The sequence below is a fragment of the Martes martes genome (assembly GCF_963455335.1).
Source record: "Martes martes genome assembly, chromosome: 10".
Classification (NCBI taxonomy): Eukaryota; Metazoa; Chordata; class Mammalia; order Carnivora; family Mustelidae; genus Martes; species Martes martes.
Genome location: NC_137898.1, coordinates 5326890 through 5349732, shown reverse-complemented (window position 1 = coordinate 5349732; position 22843 = coordinate 5326890). Strand labels below are relative to the sequence as shown.

The following is a 22843-nucleotide window of genomic DNA, read 5'->3' as shown; positions in this document are numbered from 1 at the left end:
TCTCCCGACCACTATGATCTTAACTTTTTAAAGCTGTCCTGCCTCTCCATATCTTCTCTTAAGCTGCTGCCTCTGCTCGCAATTCTCTGTTGACTCTTTCTTGTTTAGAGTCTGTTTATTCTAAGGCCCAGCCTAAATGTCTCTTCTTTTCCTAAAAGGCTTCTCTAGTCAGTCCAGTGTTATTTAAGGAAAAAAAAGTATTATCCTTTTATTTTTACTACTGTTTAATTGACACCTACTTTGTGTTAAACAATTTATTTCATTGACTAAATCCACATAGCAGCTTACAAGGTGGTATTATTCCCAAGTTACAGAAGATATTGAGGCGCACAGAAGTTAAATAACTTTCCCAACTGTTACTAGAGATGAGATTTAAATTTAGGTATCGTTGGCTTTGAAGCTGTTGTTTTTTCCCCCATACTGTTTTGTGCATTCTGCCTTTTGTTGTAGTTGTTACAGTTGGTTGAGAATCTGATACCAGTCTTTATGTCCATCATGGTGTCTTTATCATTCAGTGAATATTTGTTAAATGAATGAAAAGGGGGGTTTATATTAAAAATGCTTAACAGGTTTGGGAAATAACTCTTTTAAACAAAAGAATATATCACTATTTTGGATCCTTTATTCAAATTGTAAGATGGATCTAGGTCCCCAAACTGCTTCAAAACAATGTAGCTTGGTGGATAAGAGCATTGACTATAGAGTTGGTCCAGGATTTTTGTCCTGGAGGTTACCTACTACCTATTTTCTCACCTATGAAATCAAAATTTAGTACTTAACATTTAGAATTGATGGAATTGAGTGAGATATTGAATATAAGATTTCTTTCTTGACCATATAGAGATATGCCATAGGGAATTGCTTTTAATATTACCTGTTGTCTTTTCCACTCTCCCTGGTTTTATTTTCTATTGATTATCCTTTTGCGTGACAATTCTTTATTCCTGAATATCCTAAATAAAGGATAGCTTGTTTTCTTCCACTTTTGTTTTATATTCTTAATATATTAAGGATAATAGTGGCTCAGTGGAGATGATTGATACATCTTTCGTGGCAGGGAGTCGTCGCATGGTGGATGTCATGGATGTGAACACACAGAAAGGCATTGAAATGACCATGGCTCAGTGGACACGCTACTATGAGACCCCAGAGGAGGAACGAGAAAAACTCTATAATGTCATCAGTCTAGAGTTCAGCCACACCAGGCTGGAGAACATGGTGCAGAGGCCCTCCACGGTTAGTCGTAATAATTTTTTCCACGTTTTCATTGTCACCAAGAGAGTTGTTTATACAATGGGAGAATGGGAGAATCTGTAACTTCTTATACATACCAAGATGAAATTGATAAACAAGACAATTTGATAATAACCTTCATTTGTAAGAAGTTCATCATTTTTTAAAATCACTTAATTTTATATGGGAGGGGCCATTTAGTTCTGATCACCAGTAACCTGATTTAAGAATAACATTGGTCTTTGCATGGAGTGGAGAAGTGTCTTAAAATTCACTCTTAAAAGACTTGCTGAAAAGCTTGAGGGAAAATTAGTTTAGAGACAAGTGATCATTTTTATGAGATGGTTTCTGGAGCAGATTCCACTGGATGGCTAGTAAACAGACAAACCATTCTAAGGGAAAGTTGTTTGGTTTTGATCCTTCACTCTCCTGAAGGTAGATGCTGATTTAGCTCATCTCTTTGCAAAGTAGTAGCTATCTACAGAATGTTGAAACACTTACTTCACTTTGAAATATGCCTAGTCATTTTTGGACCATTTTTATTCATTTAATTCCTATCTCAGAACTCACTTGAGTTATATATTAGGTATGGAATAGCAGAACTAGCAATATTCTAATCATTTCTTTTGTTTTGTTTTTTTTAAATTTTATTTATTTGACAGAGCGAGAGAGTGAGAGAGAGAGAACAAGCAGGGGGAGTGGCAGGGAGAGGGAGAAGCAGGTTCCTGCAGAGCAGGAAGCCTGACGTGGGGCTCAGTCCCAGTACCTTGGGACCATGACCTGAGTAGAAGGCAGACGCTTAACGACTGAGCCAACAAGGCGCCCCTAATTATTTGTTTTGGAGTCAAGATCTTGGGTGCCTGAGTGGCTCAGTCAGTTGGGCATGTGCCTTCAGGTCAGGTCATGGTCTCAGGGTCTTAGGATCAAGCCCTACACTGGGCTCCCTGCTCAGTGGGGAATCTGCTTCTCCCTCTTTCTCTGCCCCTCCCCACTGCTTGTCCCCCCTCCCCCAACTAAATAAATAAATCTTTAAAAAATAACAATAAAAAAGTCAAGATCTTGGTGGATTTTTTTTTTTCTTAAGATTTTATTTGTTTATTTGACAGAGAGAGATCACAAATAGGCAGGTAGGCAGGCAGGCAGAGAGAGGGGGGGAAGCAGGCTCCCTGCTGAGCAGAGAGCCCAACGCGGGGCTCGATCCCAGGATTCTGAGATCATGACCTGAGCCGAAGGCAGAGGCTTAACCCACTTAGCCACCCAGGTGCCCCAAGATGTCGGTGTTTTATTCTATTCTTTTAAATTATCCCGGTCACACCTTTTGACTTTCGAAGTTAAAATATAATTGCTTTTAATAGTTATTTTATATATACACCTATATTCAGCTTACTAGTAATGTTATTATCATAAGACATTGATAATGTACAGACCAACAGGAAAATGTTCTCAGTATTTCACTATTATCTGAAGAGACAGTATATAATTTTTTGTCACTGCTTCTTGTTACTGGAGCTGCTACAGCTACATAGAGATTTTCTTGGGGTGCCTGGGGGCTCAGTCACTTAAATGTCCTACTCTTTTTTTTTTTTTTTTCAAGGTTTTATCTATTTGTTTGAGAGAGGAAGAGTGAGAGTGAGAAGCAGACTCCCCGCCCTGCAGAGTCCCCATGGGGGGCTCAGTCCCAGGAACCTGAGATCATGACCTGAGCTGAAGGCAGATACTTAACCAACTAAGCCACCCAGGCGCCCCTTGTGTCCTGCTCTTGATCTCTTGACCCCAAGGTTGTGAGTTCAAGCCCGAGGTTGGGCTCCACATTAGGGTCCATGTCCAGCCCCATATTTTAAAAAATAAAAAACCGGGGTGCTAGGTGGCTCCATTGGTTAGCCATCTGAGTCTTGATTTTTTTTTTTTTAAGATTTTATTTATTTATTCGACAGAGATCACAAGTAGGCAGAGAGGCAGGCAGAGAGAGAGAGGGAAGCAGGCTCCCTGCTGAGCAGCGAGCCCAGTGCAGGGCTCGATCCCACAACCCTGGGATCATGACTGGAGCCAAAGGCAGAGGCTTTAAGCCACTGAGCCAAGCAGACGCCTCTGAGTCTTGATTTTAGCTTGGGTCATGATCTCAGGGTTGTGAGATCAGGTCCTGCATTGGGCTCCTTGTTGAGCTTGGAGCTTGCTTAAAATTCTCTCCCGAGGCAGCTGGGTGGCTCATTCGGTGAAGCAACTGCCTTCGGCTCGGGTCATGATCCCTGGATCCTGGGATCGAGCCCCTCATTGGGCTCCCTGCTCAGTGGAGAGCCGCCTTCTCCCTCTGCCTCTGCCTCTCTTCCTGCTCATGTTCCCTCTTTGCCTTCTCTCTCCAATAAATAAATAAAATCTTAAAAAAAAAAAAAAAAAGTTTCTCTTCCCCTCTGCCCCTCCCCACTGGTTCTCTCAAAAAAAAAAAAAAAAAGAAGAAAAAGAAAATAGAATAAATGAAAAATAAATACAGAATTTCCCATTAGGAAAACTTTATCTCCCTAGGATGATAAAAATTCTTTTTACAGGGGTGCCTGGGCGGCTCAGTGGGCTAAGCCTCTGCCTTCGGCTCAGGTCGCGATCCCAGGGTCCTGGGATCGAGCCCCACATCAGGCTCTTGGCGCAGCAGGGAGCCTGCTTCCCCCTCTCTCTGCCTGCCTCTCTGCCTACTTGGGATCTCTCTCTCTCTCTCTGTCAAATAAATAAATAAAATCTTAAAAAAAAAAGAATATTAAAAAAAGTTCTTTTTACATTAATTATCATCTGGTTATGTGGAAATACAAGAAGACAGGTGGTTAGAATCTAGCCTTGTTAGGGGCACGTAGGTGGGACAGTTGGTTAAGCATCTGGCTCTTGGTTTTGGCTCGGGTTGGGATGTCAGGGTCTTGAGATCAAGCCCCTTCTTGGGCCCTGGGTGTGGAGTCTGCTTAAAAGATTCTCTCTCCCTCTTCCCCCCAGTGCATTGTCCCTCTCTCAAATAAATAAATCTTCAAAAAAAAAAAAAAGAAACGATTTAATCTTATTAGTCAGACATGGTCCACATAATAAAGAATAAAGGGCGCCTGGCTGGCTCAGTAGGTAGAACATGCAGCTCTTGGGGAGCCTGGGTGGCTCAGTGGGTTAAAGCCTCTGCCTTCAGCTCAGGTCATGATCCCAGGGTCCTGGGATTGAGCCCCGCATCAGGCTCTCTGTCTGCCTGCCTCTCTGCCTACTTGTGATCTCTGTCTGTCAAATAAATAAATAAAATCTTTAAAAAAACAAACAAACATGCAGCTCTTGATCTCAGGGTCATACGTTCAAGCCCCATGTTGAGCATAGAGCTTGCTTTAAAAAAAAATTATTTTTTAATGTACAATTCATTGGTTTAAAATAGAGAGGGATGTAAGAATCACTGTAACATTGTTTATAATATTTACAAATGAACATTGTTAATACTTTTTAAATTTCAATTTAAAAGTGATTGTAGCGGGTGCCTGGGTGGCTCAGTGGGTTAAAGCCTCTGCCTTCGGCTCAGGTAATGATCCCAGGGTCCTGGGATCGAGCCTCACATCAGGCTCTCTGCTCAGCAGGGAGCCTGCTTCTTCCTCTCTCTCTCTGCCTGCCTCTCTGCCTGCTTGTGATCTCTTGTCTGTCAAATAAATAAATAAATAATTTTTTTTTTTTTTTAAGTGATTGTAGCTATGAAAGTAAAACCTATGGGGCGCCTGGGTGGCTCATTTGGTTAAGGTTTTGGCTTAATGGTAATCTCAGGTTGTAGTATGAGGCCCCACGTCAGAGCTCTGTGCTTGGCAGGGAATCTCCTGTCCCTCTCCCTCTGCTTCTCCCTCTACTTGCATGGGTGGGCTCTCTCTCTCTCTCTCTCGGATTTTTAAATAAAATCTTTTTTAAAAAAAGAAAAGTAAAATTCATGCATACTTTTCCATTCTTAAAATTTAGAAATGTGTCATTACATAGGAAGCCTTTTTTGTAACATTCTTGATTTATTCATTTTGTCCTTTTAATGATAAAAATGCTGCATCATTGAACAGAAAAATAATGAACCATTAAATGAAGGAGTAGAACTGTGGAAGGACTCAAAAATAGAAAATTCTTTAGAGAGCAGAAACAATGCTTCGGTATTTTTGAGGGACCCAAATCATATTCAGGAAGATTGAGTGAGCTATTACCAAGGTGACCTCCTGAAAGCAGAAAAGCTTTTGATGACCTTACCGTGTAGGCAGTAATACGCTTATTCTGCTGGGGTATTGTTTATTTATTTACTAGAGTATTTTTTTTCCCCCACAGTGTGTCTCCATTTATCTAGGTCTTTTCTAATATATCTCAATAATGCTTTTTCAGAAATCAACTTTATTGAGGTACAGTTGACATACAATAAAGTATACTCATTTTAAGTGTACATTTCAGTGCGTTTGAGTAAATCTCATTCATGTAATAATCTTTCACATAAAGTACATAATCTCTTGTTCTCTATGTCATTCACACCTTCAGAGTTAGCTTATTATTAGCTCAAGTGCCTGCCACATGCTGAGCACTATGCTAGGTGCTAGAGGACCTGTGGAAAATAAGGTCATTCTCATTCTCAAAGAGCTTAAAGTCTCACCAGGAAGAAAAACCAGAGGATGGACATTTCTGCAAACCACGATAATGATGAGTGCCTCAGAAGTGAATAAATACAGTGTTGTGGGGACAATAGGAAGGACCCCCCTAACAAACTGGAGGAGAATTAGGGAGGGGAAGCTCTTTGGAAGAAGTGATAGCTAAGCTTGATAGGAAGAAAATAAGGAGACACAGAGAACGAAAACCAAAATTCCAAACAGAAGGAGTCATCTGTGTAAAAGTAGGCACAGGGAGAGAAAGGTGGGCAGCCCTTAGGTGCCTTTTATGGGATGTTAGCATAAAGTGGGATTCTCTGGTGAGAAGAGAGAGATTGTTTTCTGCTGTCATTCCAGCAGTACCTGAGAGGTAGATGAAAAGCAACATATAAAATATGCAGATTGGTAGTAGGGAAATTAGTTCATGGAAGGCCGTGAGTTTTGTGTGTGTGCATGTGTGTGTGTGCACGCGCGTGCAGCATATGAATAGACGAATTCCTAGGTATTGGACTTCTTACCAGTTTGGCCCTAATATTGATGCAGAACAGGTAGAACTGGTGATTACCTTTATGGGAGACTTGCTCTCACATGGAACCGGCCGTTTAGTAAAAGGCCTATCCAGAGCCTAAAGATTAATCTAAGGAGAAAAGTATGAGTACCTTAACACAATATTTTCTTGGTAGTCAGATGATACCTAATAATACTAGTTAAAGAGAGGCCAGAAAGTGTAACTTATTGCAGCAGGTGGGAAATTCTGGCCAAAGAAATTCAGGTTTCTCTGAATGAACAATTGATTAAAAAAAAAAAAAAATACCCATGTGTTCTTAACCCTTCCTTTCCCCCACCCATCCAGACATAAGAATTTGTGGTGTCTTGAGCAAGTAAGATCTTCATTCTTCTTTAAAGACTTTCCAAAGGAGGCACCTGGGTGGCTCAGTGGGTTAAGCCTCTGCCTTCGGCTCAGGTCAGGACCTCAGGGTCCTGGGATCGAGCCCCACATCGGGTTCTCTGCTCAGCAGGGAGCCTGCTTCCCTCTCTCTCTCTGCCTGCCTCTCTGCCTACTTGTGATCTGTCTCTCTGTCAAATAAATAAATGAAATCTTTAAAAAAAAAAAAAAAAGACTTTCCAAAGGAGAATACCGGGAGTTGGGAGATGCTGACCACTACATGAAGAGAACAGAAAGTAGATTTTTTTGAGGGAAAGAAAGGAGCTAGAGTTCATTCAGTGTTCTAGGGCCAGTGGGTGTTAGGTTAAAACTCTTGGCTCCCTGAACAGAAATCCTTTAAAGTAAAGTAGCAAGTTAACCTTTAACTTGTTGCTCTTCAATTTGCATGTCATTGATGATCCCTTCTGGCCACTCTCCCACAGTTTACATCTGAGTGTTCCCCTAGACACCTGCCTCATGTCATTATGCACAGATTGTATGCATTTGTCCAGGTTTGTGTTATAAGGGAAGTAAATGATCAAATGTAGATTTTGTTGGAAAGCTTACCAGATACATGTGTTTTATAGCATTAAGCTAGATATTTACTGTGTCAATACTGTACTGGATTCATGGTTTGGCTCACATTTTAGCCACCTGAGACTGTCTTAGAGGTCAGTGGTGGGGTGGTATGCACATTTGGAGGTACACGACATGCTACAATTCATTATAAAGTGCAAGTAAGTTCATACTATTTTCACTTCTTCTTTCAACACGTATTTAAAATAGATTCCAGGGCGCCTGGATGTCTCAGTTGGCTAAAGTCTGCCTTTGGCTCACTCAGGTCATGATTCCGGGGTCCTGGGATTGGGATCCTGGGATCCAGCCCCACACTGGGCTCCCTGCTCAGCAGGGAGTCTGCTTTTACCTCTCCCTTTGCCCCTCTCCCCACCTTGTGTGTTCTCTCTCATGCTTTCTCTCTTTCAGATAAATCCTATAAATGAATGAATGAATACATGCATGAATGAATGAATTAGATTCCTAAATTCTGGTAACATTATTTTTGAAAATTTTAATATGTATTTACATGTAATCATTATAATAGCACTTTGAGTTAATTATCCTCATTTTACAAACGAGTTCCAGGGACTTGCACGTGATCCTGAGAAAATGTGACAGACCTGGAAGTTCTGATTCCTAACCTGATAGATTCTATAGCACACTATTGGATTTCTTTCCTTTTTCAAAAAAATTATTTATTTTGGGACGCCTGGGTGGCTCAGTTGGTTAAGCCGCTGCCTTCGTCTCAGGTCATGATCCCAGGGTCCTGGGATCGAGTCCCGCATCGGGCTCCTTGCTCGGCGGGGAGCCTGCTTCTCTCGCTGCCTCTGCCTGCCTCTCTGCCTGCTTGTGTGTACTCTCTCTCTCTCTCTCACTAGCAAATAAATAAAATCTTAAAAAAAAAAAATTACTTATTTTTATTTTTGATATTTGAGCTGCTCTAACAATGTTATGTCTTCTGATAAATTTATTAATACATTCCAGACAGTGCCTTTTATTGAATCAGAAAAAGACAGCTGATTATACCAGTACTGACACAGAAGAGATACTGTTGTGTTCTTCAGTGACTTCATTTTGCTTAGATCTATCTTTATGATCATGTTGATGGAACCATTAATCTTTGTTCACACTGAATAATGATTTCTAGAATGTTTGCTGCTGACCCTATGATTCACCAACAGATTGTTTGTTCATAATTAAATTATAGTCTTTCAGGGGTCCCTGGGTGGCTCAGTTGGTAAAGTGTCAGACTTGATCTCAGCTCAGGTCTTGATCTGAGGGTCTTGAGTTCAGGCCCTGCGTTGGGCTCCACGTTTGATGTGGATCCTACTTAAAGGAAAAAAAGTAAGTGAAATAAATAAATTGTAGTCTTTCAGTGTATATTTTAAGGAATTCTGTTTTCCTGACTTTAAAATTCTCTTTAATTCCAATCCTCCCATTGAATCCTAAATGTTTCCTCCTCCTTTTTAAAGGTGGATTTCATTGACTGGGTAGACAACATGTGGCCAAGGCATCTGAAGGAGAGTCAGACTGAATCGACAAATGCCATCTTGGAGATGCAGTACCCCAAAGTGCAGAAGTAAGTGGCTTTTCCTGCGTTTCCTCAGGTGCATTGGGAAGTCAAAGTGATAGCAAGGACTGGTTCCTCCATCACAGCCTTGCTCTATGTCCTAAATGATCAAAAAGATGAATTTTGGGGCGCCTGGGTGGCTCAGTTGGTTAAGAGACTGCTTCCAGCTCAGGTTCTGATCCTGGAGTCCCAAGATCAAGTCCTACATCAGACTCTGCCCAGCGGGAAGTGTGCTTCTCCCTCTGACCCTCTCCCATCTCATGCTTGCTCTCTCTCTCTCTCTCTCTCACTTTGTCTCCCAAATAAATAAATAAATAAATAACCCCCCCCACACACAAAAGGATGAATTTTTTAAGCAGTAGGCTTTACAGTTCCAAAGGGGAGAGTGTATGTAACAGTGTCATAACCATAGGTTAAAGAAAATGTATGGTCTGATAATACAATGATTTGAAACTGCATTCCTCTCACTGGGAATTGATTAGGCAGAAAGTGGGATAGTGTGTGAAAGGGGAGAGTGTGGCATTGGGGTAGAGCAGGCTCTCTTTTTTAATCAGTGCACTAATGCTGCTGCTTTTTTTGGGTCAGGTACTGTCTAATGAGTGTTCGAGGCTGCTATACTGACTTCCATGTGGACTTTGGTGGTACCTCTGTTTGGTATCACATCCATCAAGGGGGAAAGGTACGGTCATAGTCATGATGGGGGTTGGAATCTGAAGCTGGTTTTATGACTCTGCTTCAGTTCATGCATGCTTAATATACCCTGGAAATGAATCTTTTAGAGAATTGTCCCCTATTCTAGAGAGAATCATAGATTAAGTTGACCTTCTTGGCTAGACTTCAGTAGGAATTAGTATTTATCTGGTCTGCTATCATTACACCAATATTGGCACAGTACTCAGTAAACCTCAACAGTCCTGTTTTTAGATTCCCAGGGCGAATTCTCCACATGAAGGCAAGGGAGTGGTTTTAGGAAGACAAGATCATTTCTCTACCTGGAAGTGTAATAACGAAATAGAAGGCAACAGAAATTTTGTATAGATTCACAACGATATCAGAAACTAGAATTCAGACCCCCTTTTCCTATAGGAAGGCATTGATCTGAAATTTGGTCAAAGGAAGCCTTTAAGTCCTCTCTTTGGGTATGAATAGATTTTGAAATACTATTCTCATTCAGAAAGAACTATATTCCATCTTACCAGATTGTTTCTAAATGCTGTGTGAGAACAGAAATCTGCGATTAATGTCAGGTTTATAGTATTGTACTCCTATGGTTACCCTTATTTCCCCTTGCTGGAAGTGGATGCTTTTGTCAGAGAAAAAGTAGAACTAGAATGAAGACCGATGCTTTTAAAATATGAAGTCTTAATTTAGAACAACTGTACCTCCAAGTCCAAAGTCATTTTGTTTACTTTGGATCCATTTCACTGATACCTTAACTTTTGTCGTTTTGATCTTGGTTACTACCCTAGAACAAAGCAACCTAGGCCTGTCTCTTCAAGACACTGTACCTAACTGTACTTCTTAGGACTATAGAGGCCAGATAGCTAGGGGCAAGTAAGGGACTATCTAGGTAACAAACTGAATACACCTCTTCTCTCTCAGTCCTGGATCGGTTCTGGACTCTCCAGTCAAACCCCCAAGAAGCTCTAATGCCATTTCAACAAGTCAAAAAAAGACCGACTTCTGTAGGGCCTCTAGAATTTCCCAGATGGTCAGGTTCTGTAAGCTAAGGGAATTGCTTGTTGCTCTTCTACCTCTTGACCTTAACTTGTACCCATTTATCAGTTGAGGGAGACGACTGGGTCATGTCAATAGCTGTTAACAGACTGAAGTTTTTTAACTCACAGGTCTTCTGGCTCATCCCCCCTACAGCCCACAACCTGGAGCTGTACGAGAATTGGCTGCTGTCAGGGAAACAGGGAGACATCTTTCTGGGTGACCGGGTGTCAGATTGCCAGCGCATTGAGCTCAAGCAGGGCTATACCTTCGTCATTCCCTCAGGTAAGCAGGATGGGAAAAAATGGGTTGTTTAGCCACTTTCTTGTCTTTAAGAAAAAGAATTGATGGATTACCACCAGGAGCGGTTACGACTGCGTGGGCAGAAAACAATAGTGTCCTTTCCGGTCAGTATGGAGTGTCAGATGCTAAGAATTTGGATTTTTTTAAAAAGCACTGATTTTCCACTAAAATCAGAATTGCCAGTGGTGGGGCGCCTGGGTGGCTCAGTCGGTGAAGTGTCTGCCTTCAGCTCAGGTCAGAATCCCAGGGTCCTGGGATTGAGACCCACATTGGGCTCGCTGCCCAGAGGGGAGCCTGCTTCTCCCTCTCCCCACTCATGCTCTCTCTCTTGCTCTGTGCATTCTCTCTCAAGTCAGCACAATTTAAAAAAAAAAAAAAAGAATTGCCAATGGTGGCTTTTCAGATTTACATGTTTGGGCCCCACATTAGCTCTAGGTCATCAGAGTCTGTTAAGGTTAAGACCTGGTCAGCATGCAGTATCTAACGTCCAGATAAGAGCTCCCTGTTCTAAGGGATGGCTGCAAGTGGTGTAGAAATTAGTGATATTTTTATTGGGTCACTAGTCCTAAAATAAATAGAACACAGATTTTGGAATCACAGATGTGTATTTAATTCTGTGTATTTACCTGCTAATACCACGTTGGTCAAATATTTAAATCTGTCACATTTTGTTGTGAGGGGTAAACGGAAATACATGTGTAATCTCTCTCGTACTGCACCTTCACAGTAGGTGCTCCCGTAAGTAGAAACAGCATTTGTTAAACTTGCTGTATGCTAAACACTTTACATGCATTTTCTGATTTAATGCTTGCTAACAACCATATAAAGTTTAATTTTTATAGAGGATATTGAGGCTGCAAGAGATTAAATAATTTGACCAACCACTAAGTGGCAGAATCAGAGTAAAATGTGTGATCTAGGAGTCTTTTACTAGGTCTCTGAGAAAGCTGTTTTATAACATGTGCTAAAGCCATTGCCCTCCACTCCTTTCTTCTAGGCTGGATTCATGCTGTGTACACTCCTACAGACACATTAGTCTTTGGAGGCAATTTTTTGCATAGCTTCAATATCCCCATGCAGTTAAAAATATACAACATTGAAGATCGGACACGGGTGAGTAATTCTGCATAGCAACTGGATGTGGAAGAGATGACCGCCATTTAAGAGATGTTATAAGAGATTCATTGGTAGTTATCTCAAAACTTCAATTTTTCCTGAGTTAAAATGCATTGTTTACATTTTGGGGACACTGAGAGGAAAGCTTTAACAAGATTTTACATGCTTGATTTGGAGGACTCTAATTCTTTGAGGTTCTTGATATCTTGGATTTTTATAGGGCTAGAAATGGACATTTGATAATTGATGTTTTTAAATTTTATGTTCTTAGAATAATTCGATGTAATGAGATATATCAACTCGGGAGTCACAGCGTGAATTCATGTATCTTTACTCCAATTACTATCACCCACCCAAACCGTTGTACTTGAATAAATCAGGGTACATACTGCTTTTCCCAGCTGGGGTTCCTTGAGAGAATGAAGTCCTTCAGGAAATGATTGCTGCATCTTATTTTCTAGGTTTTCCCTGGGAGGATACGTAGCTAATACCATTCTAGATATAAAGGAAAAAAGTTAGGTACTTACAACGTAGTGGATGCCCTGGCGAGAGTTGTGCAAAACTTTTTCTGTAAAGAATCAGATAGTGAATTTTTAGGCTCTGTGGGCCATACAGGATCTGCTGCAAGTACTTAACTGCCTTGTAGAATGAAATACTTAAACGAATGAGAATGGCTCAAATAAAATAAAAATTTTATTTATGGACACTGAGATTTGAATTTCATATAGTTTTCCCATATAACAAAATGCTCTAATTTTAGTTGTTGGGTTTTTTTTTCAGTCATTTAAAAATGTAAAAAACCCTCTTAGCTCACAGGGCTTGCAAAAATAGGCAGCAGACCAAATCCACTCGCTGCTGTTTGCTGGCCAACCCATGTCTTCGGAAAATAGGGCTTAATTCTTTAGTAGAACCCAAGTCTGTAAGGGCTGAATTACATATGATTAATGTATAGATGGTATTGACCTTAAAGACCAATTAGAGCATAGAGTCTTTAGAGGGTGTGATGTTCCCATCTTGCTCTCAAGTAGTTCAGCAGAATAATAACAGGGTGTATGAATAGAGATTAGCAGATGTGGGGAAATATTGATAGGGGGTGAATCTCGAATAATGCTGTAGGCAGTGTTCTGCACTGCTCTTAAAACTTTTTGGTGGATTTGAGGGGCACCTGGGTGGCTCAGTGGGTTAAGCCTCTGCCTTCAGCTCAGCTCATGATCTCAGGGTCCTGGGATCAAGCCCCACATCGGGCTCTCTGCTCGGTGGGGAGCCTGGTTCCCCCTCTCTCTCTGCCTGGCTCTCTGCCTACTTTTGATCTTTCTCTCTCTCTCTCTCTCTCTCTCTCTCTCTCTCTCTGTCAAATGAATAAATAAAATCTTAAAAAAGAAAAAAAAACTTTTTGGTGGATTTGAAAGTTTTCAAAGTTAAATTTAAAAAATCGCAGTTAGGGGGTGCCTAAGTCGCTCAGTCAGTTGAGCGTCTGCCTTCAACTCTGGTCATGATTTCAGGATCCTGGGATCGAGCCCCGTGTCATGCTCCCTGCTCATCAGGGGAGTCTGCTTCTCCCTTTGTTCCTTCCCTGTGCTCATGTGCTCGCACATGCTCCCTCTTTCTCTCTCTCTTGCTCTCAGATAAGTAAATAAAATCATTTTTAAAAATCACGGTTGGGGCACCTGTGTGGCTCAGTTGGTTAAGCAACTGCCTCCGGCTGACGTCGCAATCCCAAGAGTGCTGGGATCAAGCCTGGTGTGGGGCTCCCTGCTCACTGGAGAGCCTGCGTCTCCTTCTCCCTCTGCCCCTCTCCCACGCTCATGCTCGCTCGCTGTCTCTCTATCTCAAATAAATAAAATCTCTAAAAAGTAATTAAAAAACAATAAAATATCACAATTAGTGAAGAATTTACAGTTTTTAGAAGGAACGGTCATTGACCTATTTACTGTGAACATGCTCAAATATTTTGGTTCCTATTTTGAAACCTGTGTTACGGGGCATCTGAGTGACTCAGTCGTTAAGCATCTGTGTTCAGTGCATGTCATGATCCCAGGGTCCTGGGATCGTGCCCTGTGTGTCAGGGTCCCTGCTCAGGAGGAAACCTGCTTCTCCCTCTGCCTGCTGCTCTCCCAGCTTGTCTCTCTTTCTTTCAAATAAATTTTAAAAATCTTTAAAAGAAGAGACCTGTATTTTGGTTAACAGCTACCTATTACCTTACTTACACACAAGAGTAGTAGTGTTGGAGTTACAGGGATTCCCTGTTAGAATTACGAAGAGGCAGTTCTGGCGCCTGGGTGGCTCAGTTGAGCATCTGCCATCGTCTTAGGTCATGATCCTGGGGTCTTGGGATCAATCCCCACCTTGGGCTCCCTGCTCAGCTGAGAGCCAGCATCTTCCTCTCCCGCTCCCGCTCCCCCTGCTTGTGTTCTTTCTGTCAAATAAATAAATAAAATTCAAAAAAAAAAAAGATGATAATGATGATCCAGTGCCCTTATTTATTGGGGTGCCTGCGTGGCTCAGTCGGTTAAGCAGCTCAGGTTGTCATCCCAGGGTCTTGGGATTGAGCTCCGTGTCACAGAGGGAGAGAATCTTTTTTTTTTTAAATTAATTTATTTATTTTAATAAACATATAATGTATTTTTATCCCCAGGGGTACAGGTCTGTGAATTGGCAGGTTTACACCTTTCACAGCACTCATCATAACCCATACCCTCCCCAATGTCTATATCCCCACCACCCTCTCCCGTCCCCCCTCCCCCCAGCATCCCTCAGTCTGTTTTTTGAGATTGAGTCTTTTATGGTTTGTCTCCCTCCCGATCCCATCTTCTTTCATTTTTTCTTTTCCTACCTCCCCCCAACCCCCCCACATTGCATCTCCACTTCCTCATATCAAAGAGATCATATGATAGTTGTCTTTCTCCTATTGACTTATTTCGCTAAGCATAATACCCTCTAGTTCCATCCACGTCGTCGCAAATGGCAAGATTTCATTTCTTTTGATGGCTGCATAGTATTCCATTGTGTATATATACCACATCTTCTTTATCCATTCATCTGTTGATGGACATCTAGGTTCTTTTCATCGTTTGGCTATTGTGGACATTGCTGCTGTAAATATTCGGGAGAGGGAGAGAATCTTAAGCAGGATCCCTGTTGAGTGTGGAGCCCCACACCGGGCTTGACCTCATGACCCTGAGATCATGACCTGAGCGGGAACCAAGAGTTGAACACGTAACCAGCTGTACCACCCAGATGCCCCTGCAGTGCTTTTAAAATAAATTTTAGGGGCGCCTGGTTGGCTCAGTGGGTTAAAGCCTCTGCCTTCAGCTCAGGTCATGATCCCAGGGTCCTGGGATCAAGCCCCACATCGGGCTCTCTGCTCAGTGGGGAGCCTGCTTCTCTCTCTCCCTCTCTGCCTGCCTCTCTGCCTACTTGTGATCTCTGTCTGTCAAATAAAATAAGAATCTTTAAAAAAATAAATTTTTAGGGATGCCTGGGTGGCTCAGTTGGTAAAGCGGCTGCCTTTGGCTCAGGTCATGATCCCAGCGTCCTGGGATCGAGTCCCACATCGGGCTCCTTGCTCGGCGGGGAGCCTTCTTCTCCCTCTGCCTCTGCCTGCCACTCTGTCTGCCTGTGCTTGCTCGCTCTCTCTCTAACAAATAAATAAATTTAAATTTAAAAAAAAATTTTTTAATAAATAAATAAATAAATAAATAAATAAATAAATTTTTATAAGCGTGCCTGGGTGGCTTGGTTGAGTGTGTGCCTTCAGCTCAGGTCACGATCTCGGGGTCCTGGGATCGACCCCCCTGTAGGGAGTCTCCTGCTCCCTCTCACGCACACCCTTGCTCTCTCTCTCAAATTAATAAGTTCTTTTTTTTAACAAAACGTTTATATGTGTTTGTTTTTTAAGAGTAATGAAACTACAAGAAAATAGTTAAGTTTGAAATTTCAATAATAAAAAGATAGTTGATTTTTCAAAAGAGGAAATTTATGTAATTTCATAATAAAGTACTCTTATTTAACTAAGAATCATTCTGAGGTAATACCACCTATCTACTCTAAGATTCAATCTGAAAATTAGGTTTTAGAAACTGTTCCCCTTTTTTTGGATAAAATTACTATTATTATGCCTTTGAGTTACTGACTTAATTGATAAGTTGCTCCGTTTGAGGGAGGAAAAGGAGAATGTGTATTTAGTGGCATAGGTGAAGTGAGTTACCTTATCTCTGCTAGAAGTTTCTTGGCAGACTGTTAAACTTGTAATAACTGATCTTGATTTAACTAATATTCCTAGATTTTGTTTATCAGAAAATGTCAAATTTCAGTCCGACCACATTATTCCATTTTCCCTAAATATAGTTTAATTCTTTCATTCTAAATAAGGAACTCCTTGGTGTTTCTGTAAAATTTCATTGAGTCCCCTGCATATGTACACACAGTGATATTATCATTATTATTATTACTGCTTTCTACACCAACCTTTTATGTGCCAAAACCAGTCTGACATTCATTTAGTATGTTACTTTACAAAAATAAAGTGTGTTATAAATTAAGACAATGGTTGGTTTCTTTTGCCATGCCAGTGTGGAAATACCAACTATTTAAACTTGAGTGTTGGTGATTATTCTACTGATAGCACTTAAAAGCTCCATAATTTGTAAAGAGGATTTAAAAAAATTTCCCCCACCAAAAAATTCTAACCCAGTCTTAGAAATTTATATGTTCTGTGGTGTATGGCAACAAAGATAAAATATAATGAGGCAGGTTGGGTGGGTGTGTGGTATCTTGGGTGTTACTAATGCAGTCTGATGAGTTCCAAGTAAAAAATCAAAAGTTTAATGTCTTTTTTTTTTTTAACTGTCAATACTTAGCTCTCAACAGAGTACCAGAGGGCTTTAGAATTTTGGGTTGTCCTGAACTTTTCATAAAAACCCTTCCACAGGGCACCGGAGTGGCTCAGTTGGTGAAACGTCTGCTTTCGGTGTGGGTCATGATCCTGGGTCCTGGGGTCCAGCCCTGCATTGGGCTCTCTGCTCAGCAGGGACCCTACTTTTCCCTTTCCCTCTGCCTGCTGCTCCCCCTGCTTGTCTCTCTTTCTCTCAGTAAATAAATAAAATCTTTAAAAAGAAAAAAAAAAAGACCCTTCCAGAAAAGTGTTAATATGTGTAAAAGGTGAGCAGAGAGGCCCGTGTGTTATATTTAATTTGGGGGAACCTAGTATCTATTAATTGTTGTGGTTCCCCCACACACTTTATCAAAAGTAAATTAATTTGATCTTTGTAAAAACAAATTTAATTTATGTATTTTTAAGTAGACTCTAGGCCCAGTGTGGGGCTTGAACTCATGACCCCGAGATCAAGAATTGCATGCTTTATCGACTGAGCCAGCTAGGCGCCCCTAACTTGACTTGAAAATAAAAGAGGAAACACTGCTTTTAGTTGTTAAAACTGTAATCACTTAAGATACCCAGACTCAGAGCCCAGCTTGTCTGAATTGGAAACCTAATGAATAGTACCTGCCTCTCCTGCCTTGCCGTGAGGAAAGTGGTCTCATCTCACAGTCATGCTCTGTGACCTGGTGAAGGATTTTGAACAGGGCCTTCCATCCAGATCTCCTTAATTCAGGAATACTACCTGACATGAAGCTTCGAAAAGGAGATGAAAACGTTCTCAGTTGCATATTCAAAACAATCTTAAAAGTATTGTTGGGCTTCTCCTTTTGAAAGCTATCCTCTAAGCTTTCAAGACAGCAAAATATATATAGGTTAGTCCCCATCGTTGGTCTTCCTCGCTGATTAATCCATGCTGATTTGCCTTTGTTTCGACTATGCTAGAGCTGAAGGGCAGTTCTTTTTGTTATTATTCAGCTGGAATGATTTCATGCTGCTTCTGGAGGGAATGAAAGGAGCTAAAGGCAGTGGCTGATTAGGCCGTGTGGAGCAGCAGTCTCATTTGTGGACCTGCCATTGGGCAAACTGCGAAGTACTGTACAGACCAGCTAAGAGCTGATGGTGGGAAATACACAGTCTTGTGTCCTAGGCTAGGCATAGCTTGAGAACGGGTCTCTCTAATCATACTGTCCTATAGGTAAGGACATAATAAAAGCATATAGCTTCATCTTGTGTCCTCTTGTCCATTAGATTCTTTATCTCGTGGTCTTCTAATTCAGGTTAGAGCTGTCGTAAAGGTAGGACTGTTTGGCAGGCCTTTGTATCCTAAGAACACTGAAACAGTTTTCTCAAGTGTATTGTGTTGTACTCTAACACTTTATTCTCTGTCCCAAAACTTACTTTTGATGCTTTCCCAAGACACCTTCTTAGTGGTGCTGAAACTTGATTTTGGTGATCATTTCCCAAGACCAACAATTTTTAGGTTGACAGATCCACTTAGGTTCTTGTTCCAAATGCCACCCTAGGTGTTGACAAGAATGTTTTTCCTGGGTTAATTTTTGCAGTGATACAGTGTGTCTTACTCTCTTTACTTGAAAATTGTTATCAGCTTGTTTTTCCCATTATTTTGTTCCCACGTAGGTTCCAAATAAGTTCCGTTATCCATTCTACTACGAGATGTGTTGGTACGTGTTGGAGCGCTACGTGTATTGCATAACAAACCGCTCCCACCTAACTAAGGAATTTCAAAAAGAGTCCCTCAGTATGGGTAAGTGTCCTGCGTGAACATGCATTTACCTGCTTGGAACTACCAAGTTCATTCATTGGAGTTGAACATTGGTTACAGCTGAGCTCCTACCCAGACATGAATTACTAGGCAACATGAAGTATCTGGATCTTCTCTTTGTCTGAATTGTTGATACTTAGCTCCTTAAGAAAGATGGTCACTTCTCTACTATATTATCTAAAGAATGGTCTTTGGTATAATAAAAACTAAATGTCGTCATGCTAACTCTTAACTGTACTCCAGGCACATTACTAAGGAGTAAATTCTGTTATTACCTGTGAGGTGTAGGTATTACCCTCATTTTACAAATGGTGACATTAAGTTTCAAAGAAACTAAAAAACCTGTCCATGATCCTATAGTTTATAAGTGTGCAAGCTACAGTTTTAGTCAAGTTGGTAAGTTTCTAAAATCTGTACCCTTAACCTCTATGCTTTAATGTTTCCTCAACTTATATCAAGAGAAGTATTTTATTGGATGGCAAGATACTTTGTTAGTTATACATTTTTAGGTTGTTTCATGCCCTGAGGTGTGGAGGAGTCAACACTGTAATGTCCTGTGGTCATGTCTTTCACAGAATCTTTGATCTAAGCCAGATAATTTTTTTTTGCTTCAGCATTTTCCTTTGAGGATAGTTATATTCTTGTTTGAAAATAAAAAATGAGTGGGGCTCCTGGGTGGCTCAGTGGGTTAAAGCCTCTGCCTTCGGCTCAGGTCATGATCCCAGGGTCCTGGGATCGAGCCCTGCATCGGGCTCTCTGCTCAACGGGGAGCCTGCTTCCCTTCCTCTCTCTCTCTCTGCCTACTTGTGATCTCTGTCAAATAAATGAATAAAATCTTAAAAAAAAAAGAAAGAAAGAAAGAAAATAAAAAATGATCACCTAGTACATGAAAGCAGGATACAGAATTTAATTGTATATGCCACATATCCCAAGGCAATCATAGTCATACACATATGCAATGAAAAGGATTCAGGGGCACCTGGGAGGCTCAGTAAGTTAAGCATCTGCCTTCGGATCAGGTTGTGATCTCAGGGTCCTGGGATCTAATCTCAGGGTCGTGGTGTCCAGCCCTGCAGTGGGCTCCCCGCTCAGCGGGGAGTCTGCTTCTCTCTCTCTCTCTCTCTCTCTCTCTGCCCCTCATCCTACTCATGCCCTCTTTCTCTCAAATAAGTACATAGACGCTATAAAAAAAAAAAAAGAAAAAAGGATGGAAAGAAAATACCAGCTGTTGAGTTGTTATCCAAGGTTAGAGGGATAAGGGATGACTAATATTTACTTCTTTGCACCATCTTACATTTTCTAAATTATTACTAATAAACATATTAGTTGTTTTCCCATTTGGATTGGCTAATTAATTTTTATACTTTTTTTTAAGTTTTTATTCAAATCCCAGTTAGTTAGCAGGCAGTGTAATATTAGTTTCGGGTGGACAGTATAGTGATTCAGCTTTTCCATAGAGCACCTGGTGCTCCTCACAGCAAGAACGCTCCTTAATTCCCATCACCTGTTTCACCCACACCCCCACCCACCACCCCTCTGGTGATCCTCGGTTTGTTCTGTATAGTGAAGAGTCTGTTTCTAATATTACTTTCATCATAAAGGACCAGTGAACATTTAACAGTTTTTCTTTCATTAGCTCTTCATTTTGACTATCAAAATCTTCTTTCTTAAAAAAAAGATTTTATTTATTTATTTGACAGATAGAGATTACAAGTAGGCAAAGAAGCAGGCAGAGAGAGAGGAGGAAACAGGCTCCCTGGCGAGCAGAGAGCCAGACGTGGGGCTTGATTCCAGGACCCTGGGATCATGACCTGAGCCGAAGGCAGAGGCTTTAACCTACTGAGCCACCCAGGCGTCCCTATCAAAATCTTTTTAAAAATACTTGCTTTGTTTTGTTAGCCATGTTGATGAGATTTCAATTCCATAGTTTAGTTTTATGACCAAAACTTGTAACAAAACTATATGTGCAGGCACCTGGGTGGCTCAGTGGGTTGGGCCTCTGCCTTCGGCTCGGGTCATGATCTCAGGGTCCTGGGATCGAGTCCCGCCTGCATCGGGCTCTCTGCTCAGCAGGGAGCGTGCTTCCTTCTCTCTCTCTGCCTGCCTCTCTGCCTACTTGTGATCTCTCTCTGTCAAATAAATAAATTTAAAAACAAAACAAGAAAACTGTATGTGCTTCGTACTGTCTGCTTTTTAAAAAGTTAATGAAGGGGCACCTGGGTGGCTCGGTTAAGTGTCTACATTTGGCTCAGATCATGATCCCAGGGTCCTGGGACTGAGCCCCACGTCTGGCTCTCTACTCAGCGGAGAGCTTGCTACTCCCTCTGCCTGCTGCTCCCCCTGCTTGTGCTCTCTCTCTTTGTGTCAAATAAATAAATAAAATGAAATAAAAAGTTAATGAAATTATAACCCCAAATTTCAGTTTGGACTTGGAATTAACTTGTAGCCATTGTCAGCTGACTTATTTCTAGCACACAGTTCATGGACTCTTCAATCTTTTGAAAAATCCGTTGATCATTACCTTAGCTCTCCTACTAACTCAGGATCCTCTTCTTACCTGTAACTACGATTTTCAACAAGTGGCCATAGCTGGGATAAGGAGAGACCATTTTAAAATGTCCCAGCTTTGGGCGCCTGGGTGGCTCAGTGGATTAAGCCGCTGCCTTTGGCTCAGGTCATGATCTCAGGGTCCTGGGATCGAGCCCCGCATCGGGCTCTCTGCTCAGCAGGGAGCCTGCTTCCCCCCCTCTCTCTGCCTGCCTCTCTGCCACTTGTGGTCTCTCTCTCTCTGTCAAATAAATAAATAAAATCTTAAAAAAAAAAAGAGTCCCAGCTTTGTCATTTTTAACCCCATTTATAACCCCTCCCATGCTGCCTGTTTCTCTCGTTGATCACATGGTCAAGTGGCATGTTCTTACTATATATATATATATTTTTTTTTTACTGGCAGATTTGGAGTTAAATGGGTTGGAATCTGGAAATGGGGATGAAGAAGCAGTGGATCGAGAACCGAGGCGCCTGAGCAGTAGGCGTTCTGTCCTCACGAGCCCTGTAGCCAATGGGGTCAACCTGGATTACGATGGACTGGGCAAAACCTGCCGAAGTCTTCCAAGTCTGAAGAAAACCTTGTCAGGGGACTCGTCCTCTGACTCTAGCCGGGGCTCCCATAATGGCCAAGTGTGGGATCCCCAGTGTAGTCCTCGAAAGGACAGGCAGGTGCATCTGACCCATTTTGAGCTTGAAGGCCTCCGCTGTCTGGTAGATAAGTTGGAGTCTCTGCCACTGCACAAGAAATGTGTCCCCACAGGGATAGAAGATGAAGATGCTCTTATTGCTGACGTGAAGGTAAGGATTGGTCATGTGGCATGGCAGCCACTCATCTGGCTCGGGCAAGCAGTTCCGCATTTCTTAGAAAGTACAGGAATTCTGGATAATCTGGTTCATTCAGAAAGAAGTTAGTATTTACTGGTGTGTGTGTGCTGTACAGTGTTAGAATTCCTAAAGTGAGGTTAGGTCCCTGCTGTGAAAATACTAACATTTATTTGCTCAATTAGGACTTAAATTTAGTCCTAAAAACACAGATTACAGATTCATTCTAAAAATAAAGGAGACTCTTTATTTTTAATACTAAGTAATAGTATTAGGAAATACTATTAAAACAAGTTACCTGCAGATAAAGAGGCCTGTTTCAGAATAAAAGTGGCCAATAACAATCTCTAGCAGTCTCACCCCAAGCAGATAAGGAAGAAGCTCTTTTCCACTGGTTGATGTTGAGTAGCTTTCATATACTTAGTTTTATTTTTATCTACTTTTAAGATTTAAATTTTAAAAAAACCATTGGACAGCTTCTGAGGAAGTGTCATTGTAAATAAACATAATCTGTCCCGTGGCGCCTGGCTGGCTCTCTCAGTGGAGCATGCACCTCTTGATCTCTGGGTAGTGAGGTCAGTCCCCACATTGAGCATAGAGGTTTTTAAAAAAAAAAAAAAAAAAAAGACAGACAGACATAACCTATCTGATTGCTAGATCAGGTTTCTTCATGTTATGTATTTTTCTACTTTTTCAAGAGATCTCCCAGTATTAGTGATTTTTCAGAGCTGTCCCACCCTTCATGTATTAGTCTCAAAGAAATAAGCTTCGCAGGGGTCCAGGT

The 22843-nt window shown here is 41.3% G+C and overlaps 1 protein-coding gene across 2 annotated transcripts in view; it reads left to right on the top strand.

Moving 5' to 3' along the window:
- The window catches only part of KDM2A (lysine demethylase 2A), a 114982-nt gene that overhangs the window by 70690 nt on the left and 21449 nt on the right, over positions 1-22843 (top strand). For both annotated transcript variants that reach the window (XM_080815960.1, XM_080815959.1), the window contains 7 exons: positions 1058-1236; positions 8796-8902; positions 9479-9572; positions 10741-10894; positions 11910-12025; positions 18546-18672; positions 21641-22035. In XM_080815960.1, coding sequence (XP_080672086.1) covers positions 1058-1236; positions 8796-8902; positions 9479-9572; positions 10741-10894; positions 11910-12025; positions 18546-18672; positions 21641-22035 — 1172 coding nt within the window. The remainder of the gene's footprint in view (positions 1-1057; positions 1237-8795; positions 8903-9478; positions 9573-10740; positions 10895-11909; positions 12026-18545; positions 18673-21640; positions 22036-22843) is intronic.